Below are 16061 nucleotides of genomic sequence, written 5' to 3'. Positions count from 1 at the left end.
GTAAGGTCTGGATTTGTTTTTTGAATACAATGTGCGTTTGATATATGGTGACAGTGCCGCTAAAGTAACACTTGGAGTCTTGCTCAATAAGGAGATGCTCAATTAGAATTTGGTTGATGGGCACTGTAGCAGGAATGATAGCTCGTTGTTCAGATATGATGGATTGCTCTCAAATTTGGACATGAGGGGGCAACATGTTGTCAGGCTTCAAAAAATGGGCTTGATACAAATATAACAGACTGTTTATGCGTCTACACAACTCTGCAACACACGCGGCCGTTTTGCAGTCATGCAAGCATTGCTGGCGACTGTATCCGTAGTTGGCTTTCACTTGCTGTTGTGGCTGGCTGTGTGATAGGGCGTTGTCAAATTCTGTTGGACCCAAGGCATATCACTCCCTCCGCTCAACTGCTGCCTACAACCAACAGAACTTCTATTAATAACTCCCCGCGAGCCCCGCTGTCTTCAACCACTGCTTCAGTTTCTTTTTGAGCCCCTTGTCCCTCCGTTTCTTTTTAAGCACCTTCTCTTCCTCTCTCCATCTCCGATTCTCGACCAAGAAAAGTACAACCACTCACGTCTCCTTGCCAATTCACCACCAACAAATGCACAAGCTGCTTTTCATTATTACCTAGGAGTCCAAAGTCATGATTCACCCAAGTTCGCTACCCTTACTCACTGTCCCATTGGAAATCAGACACCAGATCTATCGGACGTTATGGGGTTCTTCAACACAACTCTGTGTCAGCAAAGGTCAACGGTTGATTATGCCCTGCTATGGAGCAGATGATTCTTGGCGGCTACCAGAAGCCGACATCTGCTTCAGAAACCCAACATGGGCTCGTCAAGTGAATTCAAAATGGGGTTGTCACTGGAGATACGAGGAGGAATACCTCAATAGGGTGCATGCAGCATGAGCCAGAACAAGCGTCTCACATGCCTCTCCTTCCAGTTCTATTATCATCGAGAGCCATGTAAGATTCCATTCTGACCTCCTCTACTAACTCTGTAGCGATCATGTGAATGGTTTAGAGAACTCAGCTAAATCTTTGTCGCAGCTATTCTGATATTATGGACTTTTTGTGCCAGCATACTCAATGTGTGCACTTCACTGACCTGGAAACTATTGATCAACTGCTATCAAATCATCTTCTACCCCGCATCTCAACGACATCCACGCCGTCAACTATCCCTATTCACGGCCTGTCTTCTTTGAGTAAGACTATAAAGAACCTTGGCTTCACCTTGCGTCTTCCCATCCTTCTCCTCGCCACTCTTTATGTACCCTGGCATTCCAAACCCGGGAAACATAACGGCTTTTCGTCTATGCCACCGAGACCATATGCCACTCTTGAGGGGAGCAAATACAGACGTGAACACAAGCAGTGGACACGTATCTGGCCGGCTTTGCAAGCTTTGCCTGGTCTCCAACGATTCAACCTTTGGCTAGACCACGACGACGATCATCCACGGGACACAGTCTGCGAGAGAGAGATCTTGCAGGGATTATCAGATATTATGCCAAGCTTGAAAAGCCGAAATATACGAGTCACCGTCAACCTTCCCCGACTGCCATCCGAAAAGCTCATGGCGCCTTTTACGGACGAAGAGTACTTTCTCAACAAGCCTCCCGACTTTGAGCTTCAAAGACGCGCCCGCCTTCCGTGGACGGTATGGGATAGGCACAGCGGATGCTCGGTGGAGTGGGTGGAGAGCAGGGAAAATGGAACTATTCCCGCCAGATTCGAAGGCGGGCCTTTCTTTGAGATCGAATTTACTTAGACAAACTTCGTGATGATGGGCTACGACGTTTGTTGTGAGGAAGTCAAAAACCATCCGGTTCTAGGAAAGGTTTATAACCTTTATGAGATGGAACTGTCGGAATGGTCAACAACCTGTCAATAGTAGAGCCAACCTAATGTCACGTGACTCTCTTCAGTAGCTTACTTACATTATTTAAATTTTTATAGCAGTCGCTTTTTTCTTCTTCTTTAACAATTATTGATCTATTCAGTAACTAATGGTCAATTAATACTATTACCACTACGTGATTATAATCTCCATCATACTAACAGGACTACTATTAAAATCTGTGCCTTCAGGAGATGTGCACCTATTTAATAGGTTAAGAAGCTTAGATAACACGAAGGTACTCTTGAAGAAACACGATGCACGTTCAAGCTTTGTTTCCTTAGACAGCTCAGCATGAGCATCATGTGATTGTCGCCATTTATTCAGACGGGCCATCTTGCAACGTCAGTATGCCTGCGAGACTGACAGCATGCAAGCTTCTTGGCGTCTTGTAGCCTTGACGCCTGAGGATGAGAAGCATGCTGGAGATAAAACCTCCAGACCCAGAATGATGGGTTACAGTAGTCAAATTAAGGTTTTGAGTTTATGGTGCCTTTAAGTACTTCATTGTAACGGTGCACTTCAACTTCGTGTTAGCGTGGTCCACCTTGTGCCTCTTAGAATATGTTCACGAATTTAACTGTAACCTCAGATAAAGGCTTCAATGAATCTGGTAAGAGGCAAAGACTCTGTCTTAATAAACAGAAAATTGATTTTTCTGGTGCTGGTGAAAAGTAATCTACAGTCGCGATATTGGCGATGACAAACTATGCCGAAAGACAGGTGCGTAGGCAAGCACAAAACACTGAGTGAAAGGGGGTCTTCTACATCGGGAGCCTGAATGTATTACTGACATAATTTTGAGAAGCCAGTGCTTCAAGATAAGCATGATAGCTAGCTGGTCTGTGAGGTAGTCTTGTAATGTGGTCGAACATTCTTTTTCTTTTCTTCTTTGGGTTCCGTGTTTCGTTCCTAGGCCAAGTACCAAAGTGAAGGCAGAGCAGGTCATTTCATTAATACTAATTGTTCTAGTATTCTTAAGATAACAGTTATCACAATATTCATATTTGTCCATATATTTAATCTGCCTGTACAGAAGCCCAGTGCTATAGACAGGGTTACCAACTGATACACGCAGTCACAGTTGAATTGTTGTCACCAACTTCTCTTTTGTTGTTATACAGGCGTCAATAACCCAAATCGGCAGGACTTTGACTGGCCGTAAAGCAAGTTTTATCTCTATCACAAAGTTCTAACTGTCACAAGCCTTTGACTTGGTCTTCATGACGACTAGCATCGCCCTTTGACAGTGTTTCCGATTTCATAAGTACCAAATATTCTTACTTTATGACATTACCATATAATGATATTGTTTTCTGGTACTCTTTGGTGTTTTATCCATTGCATTGTCCAGTGAAGAAAGCTTGACTTGAAATCACATTATACAGAATACGGCTCTAATCTTATATATTACTTTGGTCGCCCCTAAAAGAAAATTCAGTCCCAAAGACTCATTTCTCTAAAGTCGCTACTCAGCGGTTCGTGGTCTATCGTTACAAGCGCGCCGGCTTATCATCTCACATATCTCCGCGCTTCACGTACCACGCCCCCCACTTATCGTAGCCTACAAGTACCAGCACACCCTCCTATTTCCCTAAGATACACCCCCCTTGGATTAAGTTAATAACGGATAGCAGACGGTCTGTATAGTAAACGGAGAAGTCAAGACACCCCGTATTGTTTGATCCCCCAAGCTATGAGACTATGACGAAGGGGGGTGAAAAAGCCGAACCACTGTGATCGAGACAGACCTACCCTTGCTCAGCTACCTTAATTACACACCTATTATTCCCCATTTCACTAATGAATATGTCATTCTCTAGGCTGGGGCTTTGAAGGTCCTCAAAAGTTTGTGCAGCCTCACTTTGTGACTATCGGCATCGTGCTATCTATTACGCCAAGGCATCCTAACAGCCCTACTATGAGAGCCAATATATCAATAGGCGATATTCCAGCCGCTTGCTTTTCAGTGCTAGGAGTACTCCAAACAGTGGAAATATATGTGACTTCCAATTCTCGACCGATAAGCACTCAGGACATGTTACGATGTCTAACTAAGCTGTCTCTATCTGATACGGTATGAACGAGAGAGGCCAAACTGTGAGAAGTCGCCGCCTAGAATACTCCAAAGAGCTTCAGTTGCCACTAGGGAAAGGAACATTCCAGTCACAGGCCAGGGTTGAGCAAAAGATAAGGCTTTCATGATCGCCGATTGCCCAAAAAGCACCGCCCTAGAATTGACACGTGTCTAAAGTTTGAATAAATGCCTTCACTTTAGTCTTGCTATGATTCCAGGCTCCTCGTTGAATAAGTTGGCTTTACACGCCTATGGTGGGTGATGAGAAACGGGTTCGTCAGAGTCCCTTGCCATATTCTATCTCGGCGAGCACACCAGGGTCCACCCACCTAGCCTGACCTGTCACCGAGCATTACAGCTCGTATTCCTTGGAATGTGGCGTCAAACTCCTGTCTGACTTGTCTAGCCAGTTCATTGAGTCTTACTGACCAGTGAACGGAACCCTTGTACATACGAGCCTGGCTGATAAGTTCAGATTTCCATGACACTTAGTGCAACAGCGCCAAAAGAGCACTATGCGCCTTTAGAAAAGCGTACCAAGTGGGAGCAGGTCTTTGTCCTGTAGCAGAAAGACGATGGGGCGAAGCGGGCAGCCTTGATAATCAGCTGAATGTTGCCTATCCTACTTAATCCAGTGTGCATCCATCATCTTCTGCTTCAGACCCCAGTCTTACTCGCCCACCCTTACAGATGCACCTTGAAAAGATGGTGCGCCATCTACATTCCCTGTCGGAAGCAAGCCCGGGCAACCAGCCCGCCGGCCATGAGTCTACATGTGGAACAGCTGGCTCATTCAGCTCGTCGAGGTGGGCAGACCACCCGCATGACAAAAAAGATGGCACACCTAAAGTACTTTCTCACACCACATCTAAAGACTATTAACATGTGTTTTTTCTTATACTAACACAGCCACAAGACGCAGTTAGGATATAGGAAAAATATATGTGATAGTAGGCAGAACACACTGATATTAATTCTGACTATTTGATATATGTATATCTATGTATTTATGTTTAGTGCTGTGCTGTTTATAACAGTGCATAGAGTGTTTAGGTGTGCCATCTTTTTTGTCATGCGGGTGGCAGACCCAAGCTTGAGACCTACCAAGGGTTAATTTGTTCCCAGATCTACTGATGGAATGCCATCAGGCATAGGCAATGCGACACATGCGACAGGGGTCCATGATTCGGCGCTTCTGGGAGCGTTTATCGATGTCGTGCAGAAATGTCAGGAGAGGCTCGCATATCGAGAAAGGTCAGCCGAGCAAGTCGAGATGGAGAGGAAAGCGGCTTTTTCACCTGTTTTGCTCTTGTCAGGTTCGGAGGCTTCAAGCTTCAACTTGAGAAAATACAATGATATGAGACGAAAAAGATCCGTTGCAGTTTCAAGCTTAACGTTTTCTTGTGATTGTGAAAAATATTTAACTCCGGCAGAGAGCCGATCACATACTGCTCATGCTCTTCAACATAACTATTGCGATAGCCCTTTCAAATGCCCACCATGTAAGCCAACCCTCAATCTTGAGTGTTGGTCCATCTGCACCCTACAGATAACCAAAGCTTGGTTAAATTAGAGAAAAATCGAAATCGTCCCCTTTCCTCCATAGATTGGCAGGCTACAATACACACTTGTTTTATCGTTACTGATTTCGTGGTTGCTTTCGAACCACAAGCATGACGCTTTACAGTACTTCCCAAAAATACTTATCATGCGCAGAGCTGGCACTTCCTGGGGAATTGGAATACCTGCGGCAGCATCGTCATCGTTCATTTGTTACACCGCTATCGCTCTACACTAAGCGTGTCCAGCAAACGACCTGCTCATCAACCCTAACTTCGAATGAAATGGGCTTCACATATGAACAGTATGGCAATGCCGTATTTCTATGGGGCTATTTTAGTAGCTGTCTAAGAATAGGCAGCGCTCTACACAGCACCCGTCAGAAAAAGTATGTGGGTAAGCAGCTTCCAGTTCGACTCCCAGCCTGCTGTGGTATGGCGTTATTCCTCGCCCTGCATCCAGGTCATCGAGGTAAAGGCCAACAAGATCCTGGTCGCTGCTTTATTAGACCCCAAGCGCCCCCAACCTTGTAATAGCATCTCCAAGCTTTGATGTCGGCGTGTCCGATTCTGAACGTCTCCGAAGTCTCGGCGTCAAAAGGACGCTTCAAGGCACTCGGTGTCGGCACCATAACCTTCCAACAGCAAGCACATCTATGCCCTTCGCTACGATTCGAATATGACGAAATAACGAAGAAGTTTCAGAGCATCCAGGACCCACAATCGGTGGCTGTTCCGCGGGCAACGGACATGGAAGGTTGCCTACATCGTCATGTCAGCAGGCGACCCTGTTTCACCGCAAATTCGCTCTGCTAGTCTCGCTCAACAACGCACAGCGGCGCAGACCCGTTCAAGAGGATGATCAGTTTGAGGGACAAGGGTGAACGGAACTCTTTTTGATCCTTACATTGGGTCCGTTCCCTGACCGGTCTGCCACCTGACTATGGCTCGGGCAGTGCATTGAGAAGTGATGCTGTCGGTCCTGGACTCGTAAGCTGTATTGGCGACCAGTGAGGCGCCTTTTTCTTCCTTCTGGAGATAGTCTTCGTTGCACTTTCTGAAGCTGACCTATCAGTCATTGATCAGATGTCATTTACTCCTCCGAAGCACTTTCTCGCGAAGAAACGGCCCGCTCCCTGCCGACCATAGCTTTCAACAAACGTCACCTTTTTCGTGCGTACGAAGCGTTTCGCTGGCCCTGTTTTATCGGTTCGATGTCGATGGCTCGAATAATCATGTCATCTCCGATCTCGGTCTATACGGGCAGACATGGCCTTCAGGGATGCCACAGACTCACGATGGACTGTCGGCGATTACCTCGACATTTATAAAAGAAGGCAAAGAATCCAAGGAATCGAAGAGCCTTCATGAAGCATCAAACGTACCACATCTGGATTCGAGAGGAATGCCTAGTTATTTGTTCTGTCAACTTTCTGCTCGCTCTGCTCCCTTGCTATTCAACGTTCATCCCCCAGCCTATTTGTCATGTCCGCCAACATTGATTTGATTCGGGGTGCCGATGGTCAACTGTTATATAAGGCCAGCGATGGCCACTGGTATCTTTATTCTTCGTTGGCCTACTCAAGCCCATCTTACGGGAGGGGCCAGCAGTGCCTGCAAGACTCGATCCCTCCCCAACACTCAACACAGCATGAAGAGTTGCAGTACGATGACGAGTATTGTGAAGCTGGAAGGTACTTGACATGATTTCCAAGAAGTTGTTAGAGCTAACGTGTGTAGCTTCCAGGGAGATTCGCACTATAACGATGACTCTCGTAAAGCAACTTCATCTAGACGAGGGCAATCCCAAACGAGGGTACGCGAGTATGTGAATGATCAGATTAAGGATAAAAAATACCGAGACGAACCATGCGACAACTCTCGGTCGAGGCGTCGAATACACAAGAAATCCACCAAGAAGAATATTGATGAGATACTCAAGCCGTTTCAGAGTTAGAGATGGCAAAGGGTAACATACAGGGTTTGTATTATGTTATCAGAGGGCATATCGTCTCTGGGAAGGAAAATACCGGTCTGTTTGACAAGCGGGCACTCATAGATGGTGGTTGTATTGGTTTTGTGATTGGGGAACAGCCAGGCCTCTTTTTCTTCTTCTTTGTGGCGTTCTGTTGCTTCTGTTTGATTTTTCTTGACTATTTCGCCAAGTGTTTCAATTCTCTTTTATTTCAGCTTTCGTACCCCAACCAGGAGGAATACCATGCTCACTTGCGAGATTATCAAAGTGGTTATCGACGTGGGATACTATATCTAGTATATCTAGCACGAGACAAGTTTCACGCCAGCCTCTTGAATATGATTAAAGGAGTTTGATAGTGTTGACCATGACACAAAACAAGTCCACTATAGGGTTGTTCAGCTGGACTGGAATTTCATAGCCAGTATCCAACTGAGGTCTAGTATTTTACAGTTCTAGTCTCTACATCTAAATTCTATACAGCCCTTTTAATGATCTGATCTAGTCGCTTTCATCTTCATTTGACTCTTAGTCAACTCTCAGACGCTTCTGGCCGTTGCCGTTGGCATGGCCGTTGGTCTCGTCCTGCGCAGCAAAGTATTCCAAGCTGCCCTTGGGGTCAGCCTTCATGCCCTTGCTGCCGTTCTGCCAGCCTGCGGGGCAGACCTCCCCGTGCTCGTCGGTGAACTGGAAGGCCTCGACCAGACGGATAGTCTCCTCGACATTGCGGCCGACGGGAAGATCGTTGACGGTGATCTGGCGGAGGATGCCCTTGGGGTCAATGATGAACAGACCACGAAGAGCGACGCCCTCCTCCTCGATCAGCACGCCATAGTCACGCGAAATCTTGTGAGACTTGTCGGCGACGAGGGGGAGCTCGAGATCCGAGCCAAGACCGCCCTGCTTGCGGGGCTTCTCAGTCCAGGCCAGGTGGGAGAAATGGGAGTCGGTCGAGACACCAAGGACGGTGGTGTTGATGGCTCGGAAACGAGGGAGCGCATCGTTGTACTGGATGATCTCGGTAGGGCAAACGAATGTGAAGTCAAGGGGGTAAAAGAGGAGGACGACCCTACAGGAATAGCGGTGTTAGCTTGTTGTCTCATTCGGCCCGCATTTTTCCAAGACCCCTCGGTCCTCTGGAGTTTTCTCACCATTGTCCAAGGTAGTCGGACAGGTTGATGTCCTTGAACTCGCCGCCAGGGAAGACGGTAGTGGCCTTGAAGCCAGGGGCAGGGCGCTGAACGAAGGCGGAAGACATTGTGGGCTGAGTCTGTGAGTTCGTACGGAGACACGTGGAGCAAAGAGCTGATGTGGATGAAGTAGTGACAATAGCAGCTGCGTTGGGAGGCGGAAATTTTCCTTATCTAGGTTTCACTGAGCTTGAGCTCTTCCGACTCGGATGCCGAGTTTGTGGATACCTTCTTTGTGTGGGTTCCACATATGGTCCCATTCTCATCTCGCTAATCGCTGGGGTGATCCAGCGATAACCACTTCACGCGTCGCGTGCATGAAACTATCACGACATGTATGAAACAAATACTTCGGGCAGAGTTGAGTTCCACGATACGTACTTGAATATTGTGTCGTTATTTTTCTCTTCTTTTCTTTTCTATCTATTTTGACCGCCTATGTTATTGAAGCTTCCCTGTAGTCATCTGGTGCACCTGAATACTGACTGCCTTGCTAGCTATGAATAATGTCTTGTTTGACACAGCAACTAACAAAATCACTGGCCTTGTTGACTTTAACTTTTCCTACATTTCCCACTCCTTTCAGGAGTTTGTTGAGTCTTTCAGTGACATAGGAGGAAACATCAACGGAGGTCCTAGTCCGGATCATACAGAAGATCACCTTTTGAAGGCTTTGCTCACGGGGTCGTTTGAGGTTGATAACCTACCGGCTGAGGCTTATGACCTATGGGCAGTCGCCAAAGCTTGGGACGCAGCCCTAGCGGCGAGAAATGCACTGAAGCCAAGCAGGATTGCTGGTATATCCGTTTTGACTCAGCTAGCCAAGCTTGAGGGACTTTTGTGCCCGTTCAGATTGGCGCACCCTGTGTTCCTCAAGAGGATGACGCCGAAACAGGTTGCCGAGGAGCGAGCTGCGGCGGAGGAAGCGTTGGTGACTTGTCTTGGTTCGTTGGGATTTTAACCTGACACCTAGGCGTAGTCGTCCACTATAGTTCTTATTCCAGCTGTGTAGAGACCTGCTATACAATGTAGCCTAGGCCTGTTATTGTTGAAGAAAGCAAGATGGATGTCAACCATGCGTGACCGCTGCAGGCGTACCTCTGTGACGGAGCCAGGTTGAGTGTCAGCATCATAGGTGTGTCAATTGATGAGTTTAGGCACGGAGCCTGGGTTCAAACATTAGGTGGTTATGTGGTTGCATTCTTCAAGTTGCCCTGATGGGCGGAGGAGGAAGCTGCCCTCCCCACTTATCCATCCAGATCTGGCCGTGGCATCCAACACATGAATCTCAACTGCTATGCTCTCTGGCTTGATATAGGAGAGCCGCACTAGTCTATAAAACCTTTAGGCCTTTAGCTAACATAACATTTTAGAATGCGGATCTCTTCATAACTATTATCTCGTCTGTTAACAATATTATCTACAGCTTTAAAGGCGCTAGTGCATTTGTTCACAGAAGAAGAACTAGAGGGCTAGTAGAGTTTAAAAAGACTAGCTGGTAGGATCCAGTAGAAGCCTCGAAATGTGCAGACTAAACAAGTAGACTTCTAAGACCCTTAGGTAGAGCGTCTCTTAATTCCTTAGAAAAGGTTACCTAGTAAATACAGCAACAGTTCTTACTACCTCTCCATGACTAATAGTAAGTAAGCAAATAGAAAAACTAATAGGACTACGTTTCGCCTAGTTATTAGGATGCTAGAATTTATAGAGGCAATAAGGGGGCTCTGTCACATACTAGGTATAAGAGCTAGAGGTTATTAACTAGATAGACCTTACACAAATACGGTACTCCTGGGCTGACAAGAACCACATCTCGTGTTTGGCCCTCAAAGCATAAGCATGGTGCATCTTGTGCTGTCATGAGGCGGTTATAGACGTAGGCACAGGCTACTCTAGCAGGGCTTCGAATTTTCTAATAGAAGACCGAGATAACGCAAATATAATCTATTACTGTTGCGATGTTAACTATCGCCTAGATATCAGCGGTATGGATTAACGCCAAACAGCCGGAATAACTACGGCCGATTTGCCGTAGATCTACTAGATCCATAGTGATATTACACAGTAGATTTACTACGTAATCCTATAATAGTTTCCTTCTTTATATATAATTTAGAACTAGTATTTACCCCTATTATTTATTACTGCCTGTTAATATATATAGTTAACTATATTACTAACCTAGTAAAACTAACACTAATTAGTAGTTAACTTTACTATAACTACTACTAAAAATACTATAGATTAGTAAGGTATTATAAAAAGAGGTAATAACGTTATTAACTACTTATAGAGGCCTAGAGTAGGCCCTACTAAAAAACGTTACTATAAATACCCTTATAACGCCGTTATATTATACGCCTTTATAGGTTAATTACTAAAATAATAATACCTAACCTCCTATAGTTAGTAAAGGCCTAGTAATTTACGTCTATATATATAAGCCTTATTACTTTATAAAAAGCACTTTTAACTATAAAAAACACCTTACTTTACATACTAACTTATTATTAATTAGTAATTATTTACTTTTTACCTTTTTTTTATTATAAGCCTATAAAGCTTACTAACTTTTTTTTTTAAATATTTTTTTTATTTTTCTTTAAGTTATTTTATATTACTAAGGTAATAGCCTTTATTATCTATAAGCCTATTATAAGCCTTCTTTTTCTAAGTTTTTATTTAACTATAAGTCTTTATAATTACTTATACTACTAGTAGTAAATCCCTTAATAGACATATACGCCCTTTAATAGTAGTTAAGGGAAACGCCTATAACTAAGAGGTAGTTAGGCTAATAGAGGGTAATTATAAGTAAGTAACTAAGATAAGCTACTAAGGTAAAGAAGGCGTAAGTGACGTATAGGGTAACAACACTACTAGGCAGCTGTAAGGAAATAGAGACCTAGAGTACTTAAGTACGCTTCTGTCTTGTTCCTCTAACATTAGAGGAAGCAAGACTAGACCTTTTTGTCTAGTTGGTTGTTAACTAAGTAATTATCTTACAGTAGCCTAGGGTAATTTACCCTAAGTACGTACTACTACCTAACGTAGCTAAGTAAGCAGAGGTAATTATAAGTAAATACTAAGTGCTAGAAGGGCTAGAAAAGTTTATCCTTACTAACTAATAGTAAAAGGACTATATTACTAAGTTACTATAAGATCTTATAGCTACTAAGAAGAGGAATACGCTTACTACTATTACTACGTTCTATATCTCTAAGTATAAATACTATAACTACTTATATAGTATCCTCTAAAAGAAGGCATAATTTAACTTAGAAGACTAGTTAACTAAGGACTTTATAGTGTTACTATATAAGGTAACTAAGGAGTTATATAACTACCTTACTAGTTAAAAAATATAGATTAACTAATTAAAGAATTTAATAGTTATATTATAACTTTATAAGGCTACTTATAATAATAAGTAAGTTATATAAAATAAGGAAATAATAGCTACTATTACTTATAAAACTAAAGGGTTTAAGAAGTAGCTAATAAATACTAATTTCTATAAAGATATTACTAATATAATAGTGTTACTTATTAAGGCTATACTTATAGCTAAAGTAACTAAGCAGGTAGTTACTTATAAATTACTAGTAATTACTAAGGTAACCTTATATAATAATTTATTATTTATACCTCCTTTAGCCTTATTACTATAGAAACCCTAGATAATAGTAATAATATATAAAGCCTAAGTCTAGCTACGTTTTTTAACTATAGTAACGCCTGCTATAACTACTACTATAATAAATAAGTAAAATAGCTTAACGCTAAGGTAATTAATAGACTTAATAAAGTTCTATATAAATAACTTAGGTTTAATATATAGTAGTAGCCTATATAAGACTATTAACTTAAAGTTACTATTTTTTTATAATCTTTATATCTATATAGGCATACTATAAAACTACTATAGCGTAGTAGTAATAGTAATACTTAAAGGGGGGCTATATAAGTATTATACTACCTTATTACTTAGTTATTTTAATAATTTTAACGTAATAATAGTAAAGCTTAAATAACGCTTTAAAGGTAATAAAGTACACCTTTTACGCCTTACTAAGCTTTACTATACCTCCTTTAACTTAATTACTAAAGAAAACGCTAGTAAGAGTAAACTTAAAGTGCTTAAAGCACTTATTATATAAATTACCTAGCTAGTATAAGTAACTACCTATAACATCACCTTATATAATAAAGATTACTATAAGTAATTACTTACTTACTACTATAGTATACCTAAATACTTTATTACTATTCTTAATTTACCTCCTACCTTTAGTAGCCTTTATATATAACTATATAGTAGTATAGTAAATTTACTTCTTTACTATAAGCTATAGTTATACTTTATTACTAGTAATAATAGTAGTAATAATTAATATTAAGTTAACTATAAGTATAATAGCTAGTGTAACTATAGGGTAGACCTCTAGAGATAGTAAGGCTAGTTATAAGGCCCTCTATAGTTAGCTAGTAGTAAAGCACTATATAATAGTAATCTATCTAAAAAGTGTTTTATTTATAATAAATTAGGCTATTAGTTAACTAAATATATAAAGGAGGAGTAATAAGCCTCCTTTACTAAGTATAAGAACACCTACTATATAACAGCCTTAAAGACTACTTTTAGTTACTTTCTAACTAACTATAAGGGTAATAAGCTACTTTATATTAAAGAAGTAAGTAATAATAAAGAAATCTACTTATTAGATAGTAAAAACTATAAATCTACTACGTTTTTTATATCTACTATATACTTTATTAAGTAGTTAATTAACAGCCTATCTACTTATAAAAAGTTATATAACTAGGCGACTTTTTATACTATTACCTATAAAAATCTATATAAAAAGGCACCACCTAATCTAACTATAAAAAGTAGTAATATATTTATATTTAATAACTACTACTCTATGTTAACATTTTAAGGTATTATGCCTAATACTAGTGTAGCTAAAGTATTTATAGCTAGCTAATAATAGTACCTTATACTTAAGAAACACCTTAGTAAGAGGATCCTATTAGATACTACCTATACTAGTAAAGTAATAATTTACTTTAGTAGTAAGGATTACTATAAATCCCTTAGTATAATCTATATACCTATACTAATTAGTAAGCTTGTTTTTTATATAATAATAAGTAATATACTATTTCTTTTTTACCTATAGGATATAGATTACTATAGCGTAAAATTTAATAACCTTACTAACTAGCTTATTAAGGACAAGATTATTATACCTATTACCTAAAAATAAGGCTACGTATAGATACTTTTAGAGCTGCCTAAGAGCGCTATTATAGAGTAACACTTAACTAATAGTAAATTACGCTAGATTTACTATAATTTAGTTACCTATTAGTAAATTACCTTTATAAGCTACTTAAATAAGTAGGTAAATTAACCTCCCTTACTACACTTAAAGAGATTAATAAATACTACTATTACTACTAACTTAACGTAAAGGCGCCTAGTTACTTTAAGTTTACACTATATAATAACTATAAATTTAACTATAAAATTATTATTAACGTAATATATTTAAAGGGTAATAAGCCTATACTTTAAATAGTTAACTTAGCTATAGCGTTTAATATAGTAAGATTCTTATATTTAATTACTATAGAATATACTTAGGAGGCACTATAGATATATTAGATTAATATATACCTTAGCCTGCCTAATTAGATTACTACTAACGCTAGCCTAAATTTTTATATAGCTAAATTTAAATATACTACCTACACGTTATCTATTAAGGTTAATAAAGTGCTTATTAAGGCCTATTAATCTATTAGTAAGGTTAAGTAATACTATACTGCCTTTTACTATATATATAAGATTATCTATATAGATAGTAATTATAAGCCTAAAGTCGCCCTTTAATTAGCTATTAAAGCTATTAATAATACCGCTAGCCCTAATAGCCTTATACTAACTCTACTTATTTTTAAAGTATACCCCTATATTATAAATAATTTACTACCTACCCTTTCTACTACATAGCGCACTAAAGTAGTAAAAAAGGCTATAAATATAATGTAGTAAATCTATATAAAGAGATAAGTACGTAATATACTAGTAATATATAATAGCCTAAATATAATAAATACTATAGCGCTACTCCTTTAATTACTTATTTATATATAGTATAAGAAAGATAGCTAGTAAGGCCTATTTTACCTACTTACTAATAATAGTACTACCTATACTATTAAATTACTTTATAGCCTATATAATTTTTATATTACTATAGTAAAACTATACTATATAGTATAAGAAGAAGGCTAATTAGTGCTACTACTTACACTAGCTAAAGGAAATAATAAGCCTATATAAGCATAAGATAATCTATAAGCACTTAGTAAATCTATAGAGGGAGTATATAATACTATTATTATTAATAACAGGCTGCCTCTATAGTAAGGCTATAGCTACTTATAAAAAAACCTAATTACTATATTCTTTTATAAGATATACCTTACTATTAATATTTCTAATATATACCTTACTATAAAGAAAGAAGCTAACTATATTAAAAGCGCGTAGGGTATAAGGGACTCTTATAATGCAGTAACTATATAGAACACTATAACTACTAAAAGTAATATAAGATTCCTTACTAATTAGTATATAAATCGTATTAATCTATCTAGAATTAATATTAATTATAAGTGTTAAACTATAAGATTAAGTATAATTATACCCTAATTAGGTAGGTAATTACTCCTAATTATCTTATATTATTATAATTAAAGGTAAATTATAAAGAGGCTTTAGTTTAATTAGAAGGTAAGTATAAGTATAAAAAATAAATTCTATATATCTATCTCTAAACCTATTAATACTAGCTTATATCCTTATACTTAATTAGGATTAGGATCTTCTAATTAGCCTATATACTATCTTACTTTAGGCTAATTACCTTACCTTACTCTAATTATCCCCTAATTTCTTTTTTATAAGTCCTCTTAAAAAGAAATTATCCTTAAGATTAGCCCTTATATAACTACCTTTATAGTAAATTAGCGTTAGCCTTTCTTCTTATTCTTTTTCTTAGCCTTTACCTCCTGCTTACGCACCTTTTTTATATAATCTTATTAAAGCCTTACGTCCTCTTAATCCTAGCCCTCTTAATCCTAGCTTAATAATAGTAGTACTTAGGGTATATATATAGGGGTTATATAAGCTAACTTATTAATTAAGTTATTATATTAATTAACTTACTTTTTTTATATATACTTATTAATTACTAGTTTCTTAAAAAGCTTATTTTAGTAGTATAGTAGTTAATAATAGTAATTTATAGCCTCTTATTAAAGTAACTTATTAG

At 39.4% G+C, this 16061-nt stretch overlaps 2 protein-coding genes across 2 annotated transcripts; one reads left to right on the top strand and one right to left on the bottom strand.

Moving 5' to 3' along the window:
* Nucleotides 1-1587: 1587 nt before the first annotated feature.
* On the top strand, nucleotides 1588-1782 carry GLRG_10122 (uncharacterized protein; the record flags this gene model as incomplete). Its single annotated transcript, XM_008100807.1, has 1 exon — nucleotides 1588-1782. The coding sequence occupies one exon, from the start codon at nucleotides 1588-1590 to the stop codon at nucleotides 1780-1782; it is 195 nt and encodes a 64-aa protein (XP_008098998.1).
* A 6268-nt stretch (nucleotides 1783-8050) lies between these two features.
* On the bottom strand, nucleotides 8051-8780 carry GLRG_10121 (AhpC/TSA family protein; the record flags this gene model as incomplete). The annotated part of the gene is made up of 2 exons (XM_008100806.1): nucleotides 8051-8591; nucleotides 8674-8780. 2 exons carry the CDS (start codon nucleotides 8778-8780, stop codon nucleotides 8051-8053), a joined length of 648 nt encoding a protein of 215 aa, XP_008098997.1.
* Between the last annotated feature and the right edge of the window lie 7281 nt (nucleotides 8781-16061).

This window comes from Colletotrichum graminicola (assembly GCF_000149035.1).
Source record: "Colletotrichum graminicola M1.001 genomic scaffold supercont1.56, whole genome shotgun sequence".
In the NCBI taxonomy this organism is placed as follows: domain Eukaryota; kingdom Fungi; phylum Ascomycota; class Sordariomycetes; order Glomerellales; family Glomerellaceae; genus Colletotrichum; species Colletotrichum graminicola.
This window is presented reverse-complemented; position numbering and strand designations above follow the sequence as displayed.